This window comes from Mus caroli, chromosome 8 (genome assembly GCF_900094665.2).
Source record: "Mus caroli chromosome 8, CAROLI_EIJ_v1.1, whole genome shotgun sequence".
NCBI classification, from domain to species: domain Eukaryota; kingdom Metazoa; phylum Chordata; class Mammalia; order Rodentia; family Muridae; genus Mus; species Mus caroli.
Window position 1 is genome coordinate 17,440,984 of NC_034577.1, and position 18,295 is coordinate 17,459,278.

The following is an 18,295-nucleotide window of genomic DNA, read 5'->3' on the forward strand; positions in this document are numbered from 1 at the left end:
CTTTTGAGACACAGTGTCTCTATGAAGCTCTGGCTATCCCAGAACTCACAGAGGTCTACCTACCTGTGCTAGAATTAAAGGTGTGTGCTACCACACCTGGCTAGAGCAGAGATTTTTGATGGAGAATCAGTGGNCACCTGCTTTGAGGGTGTATATGAGTTCTTTGAGCTGTTCATAGGTATTTATCTGTATATGTTTTTCTGGCTTCTTTTTCCTTCCCAGAAGCAATTCATTAGATTCTCACATAGTTCTTAAAGTAACCTCGAGGGATTGGGATATATGAGACCTTTCAGTATATTTGTAGCTATGGCTTTGTATAGAATTTTATTCTTTTACAGGTATGTGGATATGTCAGATATGCCGACCTAGGAAAAAAGGACGGAAACTTCTACAAAAGAAGGCGGCACAGATAAAACGGCGCTATGCTAATCCAATAGGACGTCCAAAAAACAGGTTAAAGAAACAAAACACGGTGTAAGTTGTACTTATGGCAAGGTGAGGGGAGAAAAGGATAGGGCTGTCTCTATAGTGTAGGAGTCACTTGTTTTCTTTATTACAGAAGAGTCCATTGTTATAACTGGCACTCTGATGTGACATGCTAATTTTGCTAGCCCTTAATCAAGTGCCATGTAGACCCTGCTCCAAGTGCCTCTGTCCAGACATTCAAGTTTCCCTACAACCTAGTGGAGTGTTGCTGCAGCTGTTTTTCTTATTTTCCAATAGTAGAAGTTAAAGCATATAGAAATTAATTTCATAAAGTTCTACATTAAGTGTTGAGCTGGGCTTAAAACCTAAATCTGGCACCAACTGTAATGCTTAACTTATGTCACTGCTTATGTGGAATAGCANAGAAACTGCAGACTGCATTTGTGTGGGTCTTTGGATGCAGGCTGAGGTGTTTATCAGTAGACAGACATAAGCAGACCACTGGGTAAGGTCTGACTGAGGTGAAGTCTCAGTGTTGTGTTCTCCTGGGGTATGCTTTCATCGGTTAGCAAAAAGTTGCCAACTATAGACTGGCAAACAAGGCTTTCTGGAGGTGGTGGGACAGGTTTCAGTAGCTTTCTGTCTTCTCGGAACACTTTTACAGTATTTCACTTTTGGTCATATAAAAATGTTTTAAATCTGTAAACCTCTTTTTTGTCTCAAATCTATTTATGTATCTTTTCTACATATCACTATCTTGAAGGTGATATAACAGAAATAAGTGAGCACNAGCAGCCTGACATTTTAGAACCAGCATCCTAGTCTGTGGTTTTCATCTTATAAGGAGCCCGAATTTGTCTTTACATGATCTTTTGATGTCTGATATTCAGAAAGTAAACCTGTCTTTGTTTTTAGAGTTAAAAGCATAACTCTGTGGTACAGCGGTCACAGAATTGTTCAGTGATTTAATTCGTGTACCGTGTGTGTGTGTGTGTGTGTGTGTGTGTGTGTGTGTAAAACAAATGGTATGAAGGTGTGTTTGAAATTCTGCTTTAGGGTTCGAATTTCCCACTGTAAGCTAGGCTTCCTGGAGTGAGATGGTTCTAAGATAACACTACTGTTTATAGTTTATACATTTTTCCTTCCCCCTTCCCTCCCTCCCTCTTGTTCTGTTCTTTTTGTGAAGGTCTCAATGTGCAGTTTTGGCTGTCCTGAAATCTGCTATATAGACCAGGCTTGCCTGAACTCACCACAGAGATCCACTTGTCTCTGCCTTCTGAGTGCTAGAAGTTTAATATAAGTATATTTTAAAAATAAAGCTACNGATTATTTTTTAAGTTTATGTTTTATATTAATATAAAGCTTATGATGATTTCTTTTTAATAGTTATATATTTTTTTTCCTGTCTGATTCTTTAGATCAAAAGGTCCCTTTAGCAAAGTTCGAACTGGTCCTGGAAGGGGTCGGAAACGTAAAATCACTGTCTCCAGCCAGTCTGCGTCATCATCAGAAGAAGGCTATTTAGAGCGGATAGATGGCTTGGACTTCTGCAGAGATAGCAATGCCCCCTTGAAGTTCAACAAGAAAACCAAAGGGCTCATTGATGGCCTTACCAAATTCTTCACCCCTTCTCCTGATGGGCGGAAAGCCCGAGGGGAAGTGGTAGACTACTCTGAGCAATACAGAATCAGGAAAAAGGGCAACAGGAAATCAAGTACTTCAGATTGGCCCACAGGTAAAAGTTTGAACCAAGCTTAGAAACAAACATATTACAAAGTGTATTATTTGTTTTAACANTAGTCACATAGAATAGTTCATATTTCATTGTAAAAATTATAGACAAGCCCGAAGGCACAGACCTGAAATCATAGCACTAGAGAGTCGGAGGCAGGAGGATCACATGTTCNGACCAACCTGGAATACATAGTGAGACCGTGAGAAGACAAACATGGATATAGAAGAATGTATTAAAGGCCCATACTTACGTGGCGCTGTGTCAGGAATTAGAGCTGAGGTGAAGCTGCAGAGTTGTGACCTTGAAGCACCATGGCTTTTGCTTTATATCTGCAAGGACATTAGAAAGAGCAGACATGGTTAACCTGCCGTTCATTTAAGTATACAGAAAAGACTAAAACATAAGCAGAATACGTATGATTTTCTACTTCATATCATGGAAATGTATTTGTAAGTTTTCATATATTAAGCAGTGAGGGAAGGGGCTTCCTTCCTATATAGCTCCAGCCCGATAGNCTATGTTTAGCCTGATTTCCAACCCTTCAAAATAGGAACTACCTATGGAAAGGGCTCAGTAGTATGGTAGATACTTCAAGTCAGAGACTTAAGGTCTTAAACAGTCTCTTTTGTAAGGCTTGAGTTAAGACAAAATAGTCATGTCATGGAGTTGAAAGAGCTCTGAGAAAATTTGAAAAATCAGAACAAACCGGGTCATGGGGACCAAGTTTCAGGGTCTTACTACAGGAAAGGGTTTTTGTTGTTGTTGTTGTTGTTGTTATTGTTGTCTTATTTAATTTATTTTTTATTTCATGAGAGTTGTATTTGTTTAAAACAATGAAGTTATGAATACAGATTTTTAACATTTTTATCTTTTAAATTATTCTTCTCTCACTTAATATATCCTGACATCATATATCCCCTCCTCTCCAACAAAGTTTTGTTTTGTTTTTAAGTTTTAAGGTGTTACCTACTGCAAGAGAATTTAATTTTGGTTTTCCTTCTCAAATGTCCCATGAACAAGTGGTTGTATTATCCTCTGCTTCATTCCTGCACATGTGACTGGATGATTGGTCCAAGGGAGAAGGCCCTCGTCCCTCTCTGATCCTCCACTTTGACTGACTTGGCTCTCGTCAGAGTGCTAGTCGGTTACTGTGCACATCAAGACCGTCCATGTTAGATTATGGATGAGCTTCACTTGGAGCACNGTCATCCAGAAAGACGAAAAGTCTATTTATATCAGACTTGCAAAAGGACTTCTAAGATTTTCATTGGAATGGAACCCACTGAAAACGGATTATTAAANGAACCTGCTGGGAACTTAGAACTAGACGCTGTCCTAGCAAATGTATAAAAATATGGAGAGAACTAACATTAAGCTTCAATCATTGGTGTAGTTTACTTTAATAGGCTCTATGTTCTTATGTATGCGTTGTAAATATTAAGAACCAATTTGTACATCATTTTATACAGTGTCACGGAATGCAGTACTAGTCTGTGCCTGCATCCATCTGTGTCGTGCACTAGGGGGCATTACAGCTACTTGGTTACGTTAGACTGTACTGTCTTTTCAGTTGAGAATGTTGTCCTTGAGTTTTTGTCTTCTTTTTCTTCTTGTACTAAATGAATCACAGAGCCAGTCTCTGCAGTCAATTTGAAAAGAGAACTGTCACTGATTGGTCTTTTCAGCCAGACTCACAGAGGAGGTCACCAGCAGTGTCATCTTCAAATGCAAAGGATAATGATCTGCATAATCCCCATACTCCCTTCACTAATTATTTTGCCCAGTTGAGGAAGAGCCATCATTTAGTGGATGATTATCATAATTTTTCATACTTACCCAGAGGATTATCATCTGTGGTCCTCAGGTTTGTGGAGTTTGTGCTTTAACAGGGCACCCAGAATGTGAAGGGAGTTAGTATTTCCTGGTATCAGTTAACATAGTTCTTTTGAAGTCTGTGTGGTGATTGTTGACACATTAAATTCATGCTAAAAGTGTCAGTAGTCACACATAACATTTCTGTTCTTTAGACCCTTTTCTTGTTCTGTCTGTTGAAATTAACCTTTTAATGAATTTAAATTTGGTTATGTCATATTTTTAGGAAAATTTAAGACAAATTGGGTTTTTTATCAGAAGGACAGATTCTTAATACTTGAGTAATGTTTCTAAGAGTCGATCTAATGCTGTCCTTTTTTGGGTAGAACATAAATAATGTTAAGGTCTCCAGACTGAAAGGTTGATTAAATTGAAGATACTACAAATAACACGTGAGTCCTTTCTTTATGTGTAGACAATCAGGACGGCTGGGAAAGCAAACAAGAAAATGAGGAACGGCTTTTTGGGAGCCAAGAAATCATGACTGAAAGAGATATGGAATTGTTTCGTGATATCCAAGAACAAGCACTGCAGGTAAATATGCATATTCAGGCTAGACAGTCAGGGACTGTGAAGGACAGCAAACAGCTGAGTGTGTGGGGGGTAAGACAGAAGTGGAGCTTACCTTGAGACAGATGTGCTCTGTGCAGATGGGGGCTCTCCCTGTTAGGAATTCCTTCCCAACTGCAGTTGCTTATGCTTTGCTCAGAAGTACAGTGCTTTGGTTTCCAATATTAAGGGAGCATACTGTATTTCCTTACTGTATTAATAAGTAAAGTTGGATATTTTACTGTTATTGTTATATGTATGAGTATTTTACCTGCATGTAAATCTGTATACCATATGTATGTTTCCTGGAACTGGAGTTACAGAAAATTGTAAGCTGCCATGTAGGTGCTGGAAATGAAGCTCAGGCCCTCTGCTGCTGAGCTAACTCTCTAGCCCTCCCAGAAGAGAGTCATTTGGACTCATTTCATGGTCTTTTGTTGTGTAGGTAAAAACTCTTTAAATTTAACGAGAGTAGTACCTCATGGTCAAGAAGAAGAGCATGGCAGGAGCATGGGTCCTGGTAATCCCTTAAAGGTGTGCCAATGACTCAGCTTCCTTCCGCTAAGCCTCATGTGTTAGGGGTTCTTTCATCTCCCAATAGTGTCATCAGCTGGCTGTGGGGAAGCATTTAAGAGCCAAACCGNGACAATGTTCATGTCTATACATTTGTGTACACAAACAGGTCTTNGTTCCTTTGCATTCTGCCTATGCACCACATTGGAGCCATTGGCAGATTCAGAATGTATCCAGGATATGACTGCTGCTTGCTGGTTCAAAGCTACCATCCGTTGGCTTTGGGTATTATAGTCTCCAGACTGTGCCTCTGGCTTCCACTCTTCCCTTGCTGCCTTGCTTTAGTCTCTCGTTTTGTTCTTTACATGGATTGACTTTATTTTGTAACCTCAGTTGATACATCCAGTATCTCTTAGCCCTACTTAGAATTTTTAACAAACCGGTTTCTATATCCTTATCTTCAAGGGTTAGGTGCCTTGGCTGCTTTCCCTCTTCCCTTGCCCAGTCCCAGACACCTTTTTTTTCTCAGATACACCAAACCCAGTCTCCCCATAGCACTTGGTGTTCTCATGTCCACGTGCCTAGTTGATTGACCGGTTACTTCCTCTAGGGCACATATTCCAGAGAGGCCATCCCAACGCACACTAAGGGTAAACCACTGTTAGCCACCCGCTGTGTTAGCCACCCCTTTCCTGCTGGTTTTCCTACATAGTGCTTATCATCTCTTGAATCTGTTTTATTTATGTGTTTATTTTGAAACAGGGTCTCAACATGTAGCCTTGACTAGCCTGGAACTTACTGTGTAGACAAGCCTGACCTTGAGTTCAAAACCCACCTCAGTTTTCTAAGAGCTNGGTTAAAAGACTTGCACTAGCATACCCAGTTTGAGTTTATTCATTTCTAGGATTGAAGCGCCTTAGGAACAGGCAGTTTGTCTTTATTTACTCTATAAACTGAGTGGTTAGCCTGAAGTCAAGGCTTTGTATAATGGGTGAATGTTTCTGCTGGGGAAAAAATAGTGCGACAATAGGTGTTAATAGGCACATGAAGAAAACGGTGACTGAGAGGTACTGCTGAGACCCAGGACAAAGCATAACAGTAATATGGCCGATAGTATGTGTGTGTCTCCGGGAAATAGGTGAAATTCTGCAAAAGAATAGCCCAAATAGACTATGGTGTATATATGCGTGTGCATGTGCAATTGTACCACAAAGGGATTTAGTAGATTACACAGTAGGGGTTGGATAGATCAATAGTGGTTGTNGTGTGCAGGCTGGTGGCTGTTCAGTCTGTGAATCTGGATGCTTCTGCAGTCCCAGTCTGGAAGTAAATGTCTAGAAGATGTGTATTTCCTCACAGACAGTCTGCATTGGAAATGTNAAGAACCTGGAGTCTGTTGTCAGGGGAGGATTATAGCAGCCATCACCTTGATGAGCCTCATGTTTAGGAAGAAGCAAAGGCAGACAGGCAACACTGCTGTTTTTCTCTGGCTTCCTTATTTTGAGGTCACCTATTGAGAGGTTTTGCACAGTCTGAGTTGGGGTTTTCCTTTTCAGTTAAACTTGTCTGGATGTGTTGAGTAGGCACAGCCAGAGGCATGTGTCTGATGATTCCAGATCCGTTCAGGTTGATATTCAGTGCTAAGCATCACACCCAGCACTGCACTCTCTCATTCACGTAGCATCCAGCACAGTAAGCAGATGTGAGGACAGATTCTGAAGACTGGTGGAGACTCCCCCAAGGAAAGGGATACCCCACAATAATTTAGTAAGCTTATATCTTGCATNAAGGACATAAACAGCTAGATATTGTATGTTTAAATCATTAGCATATTAAGTGGAAATGAACAGAAATTCTGGTTTAATGATCTTTCTCNATGAGATTGATTTATTTAGAATGCATGTGCCTGGCTTTGTATTAACCATACAGGTAAATGTATGTGCCTGGCTTGGTACTGAACATAGACTTAGGAGCTTTCAGTCTCATTAGCGATGAGAATGGCAAACAATCCTAACCACAAAATACACATGGGTACTAGAGAGAAGGGAAGAATGCAGTGGGAGATAGTAACAGGGCTTCCTTGTCTGNCTGCATTGCGTGGCTGTGTTCAGATACATAGGGAGATGTTTTCAAAGTAATGATCTACAAGACTGAAGAGAGAGTCGGTAAGACTGTAAGAAGAGTGACACGGGGACTTGCTTAGAAACTGTCAGGGTGAGAGGAGTAAAATTGAGGAGCTAAGTTCACGCTGTCTAGGGGATGACTAAGGATCATACAGGTGAAACTGCAGACCCAGACCACAGGTTGGGAAGCCCTCAAATGAAATAGCAAGGTTACACTCTGGTTGAGGTTGGTTTTCCTGGGGCTGGATATTTACCTCAGTTGGTAAGAGTGCTTGCCTAGAATGCACAAAGTCCTTGGGTTTGGTCCCACATAAGATCAGATGGTGATGGCACACACCTGTAATTCCAGAACACAGGAGGTGTGGGCCAAGGATCAGAAAACTTTAAGATGACCTTGTGGAAATTCAGTAGTTGATGTGGCAAGATGCCAGTGAGTGAGTGAGTGAGTGTGTGTGTAGTTGCTTCCTCAGGTAGAGCCTGTTGACTTTAAGCCTGAGCGAGTGGAAAATCCTTCCTCTAAAGGCTACACAGGGGAATTAGGGTGGGGTGGGGGTGGAGTACATACTCACATGAGCGCATGCGCCAGAGCACTGCACGGCGCCACAGGTAAAGGTGTGTGTGGGCAGAGGCCGGCTCTCACCTGTGGTGATGTGTAAACAGTTATATTGGAACTGGGTCTCCACGTTCTCATCGGGTATCCGGCTGGAGGAGCACTGCAGGGCCGATGGGAGGACTCTCCCATGGCAGGCTGCATCACAACAGGTGCATGTTCTAGCTTTTATACTTCCTGTTTAATCCGGACTTCAGGAAGGTAGTTTGGGGNTTGGGGGTTATTCTATTTTCCTAAATGACCCACTGTTGTTGTGAGGTGCAAAGACAGATGAAAAGATCTTACTTTATAAATTAGAATACTTAGAATCTAGAATGCAGTTAAAGATCAGCTTTTTAAAATTTTTTTTACAGAATTGCATTTTAATTGTTTTTGGTGTGTTTCTGTACGGTTTTTAATTGTCGGAGGAGTCCTGGAGCTCACTGGTGANCCAGTGGATTTTATCCAGAAGATAATCAGCTTTTGTTTTAAGGCGCCTCAGGAAGAGCTTGGGCTCACTTGGCTGTATTCCAGTGAGAAACCTGAGATGAGTCCCTTGGCCTTTGAGGAAAGGGGAATGAGGGAATTGCCAATCAGGTGTGGTGATGAGGTTAATTTCTTATTAATGATTTTCAACAAACCTTAGAATATGAGTCTTTAGCTTTTTAGTTTTGTTGTATGTGTATGTATGGACTCCAAAGAGAGGATTTTNAATCTCTCAGTGGTTTTAAAAATATAACATTGAAAGATAATTTTGATTTTTTTTGGGGGGGGGAGGGGGGATGATGAGCTATTAATACTTCTATCTGGTCAGCCTAAATTTTTTTTTTTTTTTTGGGGGGGGGAGGGGGGATGATGAGCTATTAATACTTCTATCTGGTCAGCCTAAATTGTAGTTCTGTCATCTTTTTTTAGGTGAGCCAACATTTATAAAATGTCCATGATGAACACATACACATATGTNTGAACTTGTTGTTTGGTTGTATGCAGCGTAAACGAGTTGGCCTTTGAATTGAATGTTTCCAACCTTTTAGAAGTAGCTCGTATTTGATCCTCTGNTGTAGAAAATTAATCATCAAGGCTGCAAATACCGCTTAGTTCTTGACGATGCACTTCAGATTATTACAGGGGAGGAATGTTGACCATTTCCATTTGTAAATAGTAGGAAAAGGTTGGCCTTTTTTTTTTTTTTAAAGTGTGATTTTGTTCAATCAAACTCCTAATGACGAAAATCACACGTGGTACAAATTGAAGACGTTTTTGGTACTTGCTTTGTCATACTCTTTTTCTATTACTTTCCCAAGTCAGAAGAGGTTTCTGTGGTCCTTATAGGATCAGTACAGGGTGTTTGTTTTGTTGCTAGCTAGCAGGAGTATTCAACACCCTGTTCTTTTAACCCAGCAGTTTAATTAATAAAAATCGTCAAAGTAGTAAGCTTAGTTGAGGAAAGTGTCCAGTCTACAGACAGAAAACTCAGTAATACCAACTACAGATGGTTTAAGAGGCTTGCCAGCACTTTATTTATGTGAGCCTGCTATTTAAATAGACAGCTCACCTTACGATTTGTTGGCTTCTGTTTGACTTCTCGTTCTCTTGTGGGTCCAGAAAGACATTTAGATGCTGGGCATTAGTATTATTAATATTTTGTTATTGTTGTTGTTAGGTCAGTCTATTTAAATTAGCTAACATGTATAATGTTTTTCTTGACTGTACAGAAGGTCGGAGTAACTGGGCCCCCTGATCCACAAGTCCGCTGTCCCTCTGTCATTGAGTTTGGGAAGTATGAAATCCACACCTGGTACTCCTCTCCGTATCCTCAGGAGTACTCAAGGTAGGTTCTGATTCCAGAAGACTTTAGGACTAGAAGGTATCTGCTAGTGTTTCATCCAGTTCATATTTTTACATGAAAAACTTTAAAATGTCCATGATAGCAGTGTACTTTAACAGCCATTTCTCTAGCTAGCTTTAGATGTCCTTGTCTGATACTCCAAAGCTATTTTAAGAACTCTAAACCATATTAAAGTGACTCAGTGATATTATCTTTAAGGTAGTATCATGAGTAATAACTCTTAAGTTGACTTTTTAAAGAAAAGATTAAATTATATTCAGGTATGATCCATTTGTGTGTGTGTGTGTGTGTGTGTGTGTGTTATGTGCATGTAAAAGGAATGCAAGAAATTAAGCAACTCCTACAGTACTCTGCTACTTGGTAATTTGGAGTTTTGAATAGCTATGATCTTGTATGATCAGAAAGAAATAAATGTTAGTATTTTTAAGTTTTTGTATTGATGCTTGTGTGTGTGTGTCCGTGTCCCAGCACGAGTGTAGGAATCAGTGGATAAACGAGGGGGATCCATTTTCTCTTTACTTCCACCATGTGGGCCCAAGCCATTAAACCCTAGGTTATTTTACCTGCTAATAAGCCATCTCTTCGGTTCCTATTACCACCACTTTAAAGCAAGCTCATCACATGTATTANTCTGTCAGCTGCCCAGAGATTGTAGTGCAGATAAATTGAAGCCACATGCACCATGGCTCTTCTACTCAAGGGAGGAGTGGCTGGAGAGAACCAGTTTTCATATTTGCAAGAGATGATGAGAATGCAGTTACAGATTTTTGTCTTACAAGACATTGAAAGTATGCGTATGAAATTTTTGCCATGTATTTCGATAAAATTGTTACTAGAACTGTTTGTGAGGGGGCCTGGTTCAATGTAGGAGTAAATATTGTCAACAGAAAATACCCCCCCCCCCCAATATAATAAAAGGCAGAAAGAGACAGGATAGGAACTGTATAGCNGTCTTCCTTACAGCAAATCTCAGACATTTCCTGTATGTTTCCTTATTCCTTGTAATTTCTTTAGTTCTCCATGAGAAATATCCAGCAGTTTAATAGTGTTTTTAGTAGTTACAGATGTTGTTTTCTGTCCTTACAGTTTTTATTCTTACAGTTATGTTTTTAGAAACTAAATACATCTACTCAGTTGAGTTGTGTGGATTTTCTTCTGAGTTCTTTTTAATTTGAGTTGAGTAAAACGCCTGGAGATCTTAGACTTTTAAAAATGTGTTTGTGGTATATGTGCCTTTGTGTATGTATGTTCACATGTGTGCGTGGGCTCATATGCACTAGTGTGCATGTGTGTGTAGAGACCCAAGGTTGACATAGGGAATCTACTGTATGACAAATTCACCTCACCCTTTTGAGACAGGACTTCTCAATCAAACCCAGCTCACTTATCCAGCTAGCTTCACTAGCCATTTTGCTCAGGGATCCCTTGTCACTAGCTGAAGTATCAGGTGGGCTACTAGCCCCACCAGATAGCTCTGTGGTTCTGGACCTGAGCTCCGTCCTGGTCGTGCATGGCAAGCACTCTCACTTCCCAGTCCTCTCCAGAGATCATACCTTTTTCACATAATAAACCTCCATTCTTAATAAAGTTGGTGGTCTCTTGCTACTGTTTTATACTTGATTGCCTCTAGATTGATTTCTTGCTAAACACCTTTAAAACACATTCCAAGTCTCATGGCATATAAAAACTTTGTAGCAAACAAAAAAGAAAGAATCCTGAGAGAAAAAGTTTAGCAGGAACAATAGGATTGTGCTTTGGGGTGTGCTGCATAAAGTCTAAGTATTAATGTATGTCTAGTGTACTAGTAATCTTTCCCTGGCTCACACAAAGAGGTAAACCAAAGTAGAGCACACCAGGGAAGAAGCTACACTATATGACATGGATGGGCCCAGTGAAGAAGTCACTGTCATGGGCAGCCTCCACTCAAACTACTCAGAGATCAGCTTCACAACACCCTCTGCGGTGAGGTCATGTCGAGGTCTTAAGAAGGCTGATTCCCATGTAATAAAGTAGCTTAAGAAATTCTACTTCCCTTTACTTCTCTTCCTGCTTGGTTTGAAGCAGACTATGAGAGTACTGCTAGAACCAGATTTGCATGATCTGTTATTGAAGAAGAAACCAAACAGGGCTTTTAGTGCCTTAGCTGTTCAGTGCTGAGGTAACATGGAAGACAAGAAAGTAAAAGTTGCTGCTATAGACTATAGCATGGGTAGCTCACCTGTGGGCTTTACAACCAACTCAGTGTCTCCGCACTAACTGTGAAGTGAGAATTTCTATCTCCATTGCAGACCTGGGTCCAGCACATATATATTCAGTATATCTTATAGGTGCCTGAAGTAGAATGTGGGCTCACTTTCTGTCTGGAGCNTACAGCCATATTCCATATTACAGGTAGCATCTGTAACTTGACTTAATGCCTCATTTAAGAGATACCCATAGGATGGATATGTCTCTGGCCCTTCTGTCCTCTTCACTTTTTGTTTTATAGACAAAGTTATGCTAAGTTGTGGTATTCCTGCTCGGCCTCTTTAAATAAATTTAAGAGGGGTGGGAGTATGTGTGCATGTACATGTCTGTGCATGCGAGCATGTGTGTNTGTGTGCATGTATACATATGTGTGCTATGCCACAAATGTGGAGACCAGGAAACAACTTTTTGGTCTGGCCTTCCACCTTGTTGAAACAAGGTCTCTTGTTTCTGCTGTATTTCGGGCCAGCTGACCCAAAAGTTTTTGGGCAGTCAGTCTTCTGTCTCGCCATAGGAATGCTATGACGACTGATTCCAGAGATAAACCAGCACAGCCTAAGTTTTAACTTGGTCTTTGTTTTGGTTTGGTTTTCTGTCCTTTTTGTGATTTTTTTTTTTTTGTCTTTGTTTTTTGTTTGTTTGGTTGGTTTATTTTGAAACAGGGTCTTGCTATGTAAACTTGGCTGGCCTGGAACTCAGAGATCTATCTGTCTCTGCCTACCAAGTGCTGGGATTAAAGGCACCACCACACCTAGCTTTTGTTTTTTTTTTTATTATTATTATTTTATTTTTACAGATAGGAACATAACCCAGGGCAACTTTGCGCTTGTAAGCTCTCTACCACTGAGCTAAATATCCAGCACCATTCCTCCCCAGTGCCGAGACTGTCTCACATAACCTGGATTGCACAGCTGTCTCTCCAGCCCAGCATGATAATTTTTTTTTTTTTTTTTTTTAGTTAGGGTCTCACTATATAGCCCTTGCTGGCCTTGAACTCACAGAGATATGCCTATCTCTGTCTCTGGATGCTTGGATTAAACAAATGCTACCAGGCCCTGCCCAAAATAACAAAATTTTGACTAACAGGCTTTCTTCATACAATGTTATTTGTTTTTGTTGATGTTTAAACCAGGGAAGGATAGAAACAGAACTTTAGGGACAGAAAGGATGTGGTATACAGTATAGCTTAACTTCCCCAAACATATTCAGTGNTATAATTTCATACTTAAAAGCACTTAAAAAGTATGATTTTACAGTATACACTTCATGTCCACTTTGCCTAGCACTGCGTACACACGTATAAGTCTCTAGCACAGAGTCTGACACCTGGTAAGTATCCAAGAGCTTATTTCCTGAAATCAAGACAGGAATGATGAAGGAAGGAAGGAAGGAATCGGGAATCTATAGCTTTATTCTGCTTATTGGAGATTCTCCAGGGGTAACAATGTGGGNTTTTTCAGATCTGTTGATTGACTTTAAAAGAAAGGGAATTTTTAGTTTAATAGGAAAACCCCTGAGCTAGGTAGCTTGACTTCTCACTTCTGCCCTTGTGCTGCTATTTAGTTGGTGGCTGCTACTTAAAGTTTGGGGTGTCCCCTTCCTACTTCCGTAGGAAAAAAAAGCTACACTCTTACCACTTTTTAAAAGTTAATTATTTTTGTTTTGGGGGTGGCACACATAGAAGTCAGAGGACAGCTTGTGGGAGGCATTCCTCTCCATTTACCATGTCTGTCTGGGGAGTCAAGCCCAGCAGCAGTGCCTCTGACCATCGAGTTATATCCTCCCGCCCTGCTCTTCCCACTCTAACATGGGTGGGAATGTGACGCAGAAGAGTGAAGAGTCGTGAGAGTTTGAAGATTTATAACTATAAAGCCTATTTTAATTATCATTTGCAGGCTGCCTAAATTGTATCTTTGTGAGTTCTGTCTAAAATATATGAAAAGTAGAACTATTCTACAGCAGCACATGAAGAAATGTGGTTGGTTCCATCCTCCTGCCAATGAGATTTACCGAAAGAATAATATTTCTGTCTTTGAGGTAAGGTAGCTGTCTAGTACCTGTCTTCCTGACCATTTCAAACCCAGTGCTCTCTGTGCTANATCTGTTGTTCACTCACTGCCGAGTCAGATAGCTCCTGGGTCTGAGGAACAGAGAGGGCAGTCCAGGTGGGACGGNGGCTGCCTCCATGCNCCTGTGCTTACAATAAGTACTCTGATGTCACTGACTCAAAACACCCGTCATGATACAGCTTACTTATTATGCTTTATAGCACCAGAAGGGGAAAATACTGCTAATTAAGATTTTTGAGATCCCACTTGACAAAATGCCAGCCAGTTTTTATGTTATGCAAGGATGTGATAAAAATAGATCTCAGAATCTGTGAAGTAGAGCATTTAGAAAGGCTTTGTANAGCAGGGATATTGTCTTAGACCTATAATCTCAGAAGGCCAAGGCAGGAGGATTGCCATGAAGTTGAGGCCAGCCTGGGCTACACAGTGAGTTCCAGGCCAACCTGAGTTACAATCTCAGGGTAAAAAAACCAAAACCAAAACAACAGTAATAAACTGTTTCTGTTATTCAAAACTAATATTTTACAGAAGTGTGTTTAGTATCATGAACCAATCCTAATAGGATGATACAGTGATGGCATGTGTTACATGAGTCTGTGGTTCTGCGTTATCATTAACAGTGGTCTTTAACTTCTTGATCCACAGTTGTATGGTTTGAATGCCAGATATTGAGTCCATGTATGTGGGTCCTGTTATTTAATGCAGTGATAGGTTTTCAGATGACCTGGGTCTCCTCGGTCTCCTTTAGTGGATGGCAAGGTAGTTCATCAGTAGAGGGAGCACTTCACTTAGGAGTTGGAGATGTCGGGGGAAGTATACAGATGGGTTAAGAGTGATCAAGAGCAAATTGCTTCTTGACATTTCCATAGATTAGTAGGTATGTGTTCTATAAGAAGTCATGTTTGGGTGATCATCAAGGACTGCAGTTTGTGTGGCAGTATCTCAGGATATTCACATGGGGACCCATCACCCTTTTCATAAAAGAGCAAACTTCAGCCCAAGACACAGGATGTCAGGATGGACAGAGCACCGTGCTCCTGGTCTTGGCCACCTTGAGTCTCCCTGGCCAGGTGCTTACCTAGGACACTGCCTGGTACTGCTGAGTGGCAGGACTTAACACTTTCTGTAATTCTGTCTGTGGCTGTGCCTCCTCATGGTAGGCCGAGACAGTACTGTGCCAGGCTGCTTCTGGGATATCAGTCTTGGCATACTTTACCTAGTGAGTAAATTTCAGAGGAGATTACACTCAGATCTTTTGTTAAATGAAAATACTTTTGAAAATGAAGCTTGTAGGCTGAAGTTAATTCTTTTAGGAAACCAACACAGCCATTTCACATCTAGGTTCTCACTTCCCTCCTCATCTATCAGTTCAGGCTTNATGACGTTAGGATATTAGAAGATGCATTTGGTCAACTTAGAGCAGCAGGTACTGTCATCCTGCCATTTCAGAGGCTAGTCTCTAGGCTGTGTGTCCTGATCACCGACAACCTCTCCTAGGCTAGACTAAGAAGGAACCTAGTGACGTGTGTAGCTGCTATGTGTGATTCCAGAACCAGGAGCAGTCTCCTGATCACGTTCTGTCTTGTTTGTTTTCCCTTAGGTTGATGGGAACGTGAGTACCATTTATTGTCAAAATCTGTGTCTCTTGGCAAAGTTGTTTCTTGACCACAAAACACTCTATTATGACGTGGAGCCATTTCTTTTCTATGTTCTAACACAGAATGATGTCAAGGGCTGCCACCTTGTTGGCTACTTTTCTAAAGTAAGTATGTCAGTTTCAGATTGTTTGAATTCATGTAGAAATCTGGGATAGTCTCCTAGTTCTCGGAGGGGATACAGCAACATGTAAAACCTTGTAGATAAACTTCTAGCTTTCTCAGAAAGGAAGTAGAAGGAATATTCAGAAACTTAACAANGCTAGAAGATGCCTAGTAACATTCAACAGACTATTCTCCTAGGAGAAAGAACTGTGGTAATACTCAAGAGGAAAAACTCTAAAACGACCTCTAGTCCCATGGTGATAACAGGTAGAGCCTGTGAGATAAACACTGGCATTGCCTCTGGGTTCTTTACCAACAGAAACACTCTCTAACTGGAGTTTTAGGCATGGAAGTGTAGTTTCTACTCAAAATATCTGACAGTTGTACTTAAAGCAAATCCACGGTAAAAGTTTTAAGTGTGTGAAACAGGCGGCTGGAAAGGCTTAGCTTTGTAACGGGTCTTTTGGGCTACTTTCCTAGTTAAATAGGATTGAAAATAAATCAGCTACTTTATGGAAATGTGTTTGTGCCCCACATTTAGGAATATTTTGTGTAGAGCTGGTGATATAGTCCATGGTAACTTGCCCTCTGTAGCAGTGCAGGAGCTGCCAAAAATGCTGTACTGGCATGGGGCTGCCAACCCCTGGGTGCTCAGATTCCTTTGCTGAGTTTGGGCATCAGGACTTGGGTGTGGTGGCAGCTTGTTGTAGATGATGGAATCACTGTGTTTTCTGTCACTGCCTTCTTGGGGTGGTTGCACTGCACCTGTGGTAGTGATGAGCGTTGTCCTGCCTTCTCCCAGTGGNCTTTTCTTGATGTGCATTGCTCTCCCAAAGGCCCATGACGGCTTTGGCTGGTAGTGTTTGTTTTTAATGACTAGCACTGCTGTTCANCTTTACCCGACTATTGTTCTAACACTTGGCTTCTTGTTCTCCACTAGGAAAAGCACTGCCAGCAGAAATACAATGTCTCCTGTATCATGATTCTCCCCCAGTACCAACGTAAGGGCTACGGCAGGTTCCTCATCGATTTCAGTAAGGACTGCATTCACGTTTTCTCATTGTATCCTCCCCAGCACCACCACCTTTAAATTTATTATGTCCCACAGTATGCATGTGGAACTCGGGAACAGCATGCAGGAGGAGTCAGTGTCCCCTCTGCCTGTGTGCCCTGGACAGTGACCAGGCTGGTCATCAGCTTGGTAGCAATCATCTTTACCCACTGAGTTGCCTCTCCATTTCTCACCACATTATTGTGGTAGCTTCTTAAACTTTTTGTAAAAGATTTATTTATTTTATGTATATGAATGAGTACACTGTAGCTCTACTGATGGTTGTGAACCACCATGTGGTTGTTGGGATTTGAACTCAGGACCTTCAGAAGAGCAGCCAGTGCTCTTAACTGCTGAGCCATCTCTCCAGCCCAGGTTCTTAAACTTAAAGCTATGGTCCTTTTTCTTTTGGCTTGGTACAAAATATCTTTTCATAAATAATACCAAATACAGTTTTATGGGGGCCAGCAAGATGGTTCAGTTAGTTGGTCAAGGAACTTGCTACCAAGCCAGATGACTTGAGCTTAATCCCTGTAACTCACGTGATAGAAGAAAAGAACCACCCTCTAGAAGTTGCGCGCGCGCGCACACACACACACACACACACACACAGACACACACACACACTACGGTAGTGTCTTTAATGTGCATTGCTGAATTCTGGTAGAACTTAGTTATGTGCAGTGACGCTGATTGCCAGCACATCAGGAATGCTGCATATCTGCTGTGTAGCTACTTAATGACGTCCATAGAGAAGGACTGCGTTGCCTGTTTGCTTTGTCCCATTATCTGAGTAAATGTGTATGTTTAGTTACACTTCTACCAATTTAAAAAAAAACAAAAAACATAGCACAGCTTTAAAATGCCCTAGAAAATAGATCTTACAGGAAATGATTTCATCTGAGTTAGAAAGTGAAAGCTAACAGTTCTAGAGAGGAAATGGTGAGACATGCATCCTGTTTCTAAAGTGACTGTCTTAGTTAGGTTTTACTTCTGTGAAGAGACACCATGCATGAATAACCAAGACAACTCTTGTAAGGACAACATTTAACCGGGGCTGGCTTACAGGTTCAGAGGCTCAGTCCATTATCATCAAGGCAGGAGCATGGCAGCATCCAGATAGGCATGGTGCAGGAGGAGCTGAGAGTTCTACATCTTCGCTAGCAGAACACTGACTTTCAGGCCGCTAGGATGAGGGTCTTAAAGCCCACACCCACAGTGACACACCCACTCCAACAGGGCTCTACCCACTCCAACAGGGCTACACCTTCTAATAGTGCCACTCCCTGGACCTAGCATACACAAAACATCACTGTGATAGTCTGAAGAATTGTTGAAAAGACACCATGCAGAAATAATGAATAACACTAATGATACTTTGTTTTGTTGTTTGGATTTCCACTCTGAATCCCTGGCTAGCCTGGAACTCACAAAGAACTGCCTGCCTCTGGCTCCTGAATACTGGAGTGCTACAGTGTCTGGCCCAATTTAAGAGTTTTGATTCTAGTCCTG

The 18,295-nt window shown here is 41.2% G+C and overlaps 1 protein-coding gene across 1 annotated transcript in view; it reads left to right on the forward strand.

Moving 5' to 3' along the window:
• The window catches only part of Kat6a (lysine acetyltransferase 6A), an 84,074-nt gene that overhangs the window by 50,533 nt on the left and 15,246 nt on the right, over nucleotides 1-18,295 (forward strand). The window contains 7 exon segments of the mRNA XM_029481030.1: nucleotides 339-474; nucleotides 1,845-2,161; nucleotides 4,449-4,567; nucleotides 9,523-9,638; nucleotides 13,799-13,940; nucleotides 15,573-15,734; nucleotides 16,673-16,766. Of these exon segments, the coding sequence (XP_029336890.1) occupies nucleotides 339-474; nucleotides 1,845-2,161; nucleotides 4,449-4,567; nucleotides 9,523-9,638; nucleotides 13,799-13,940; nucleotides 15,573-15,734; nucleotides 16,673-16,766 (1,086 nt within the window).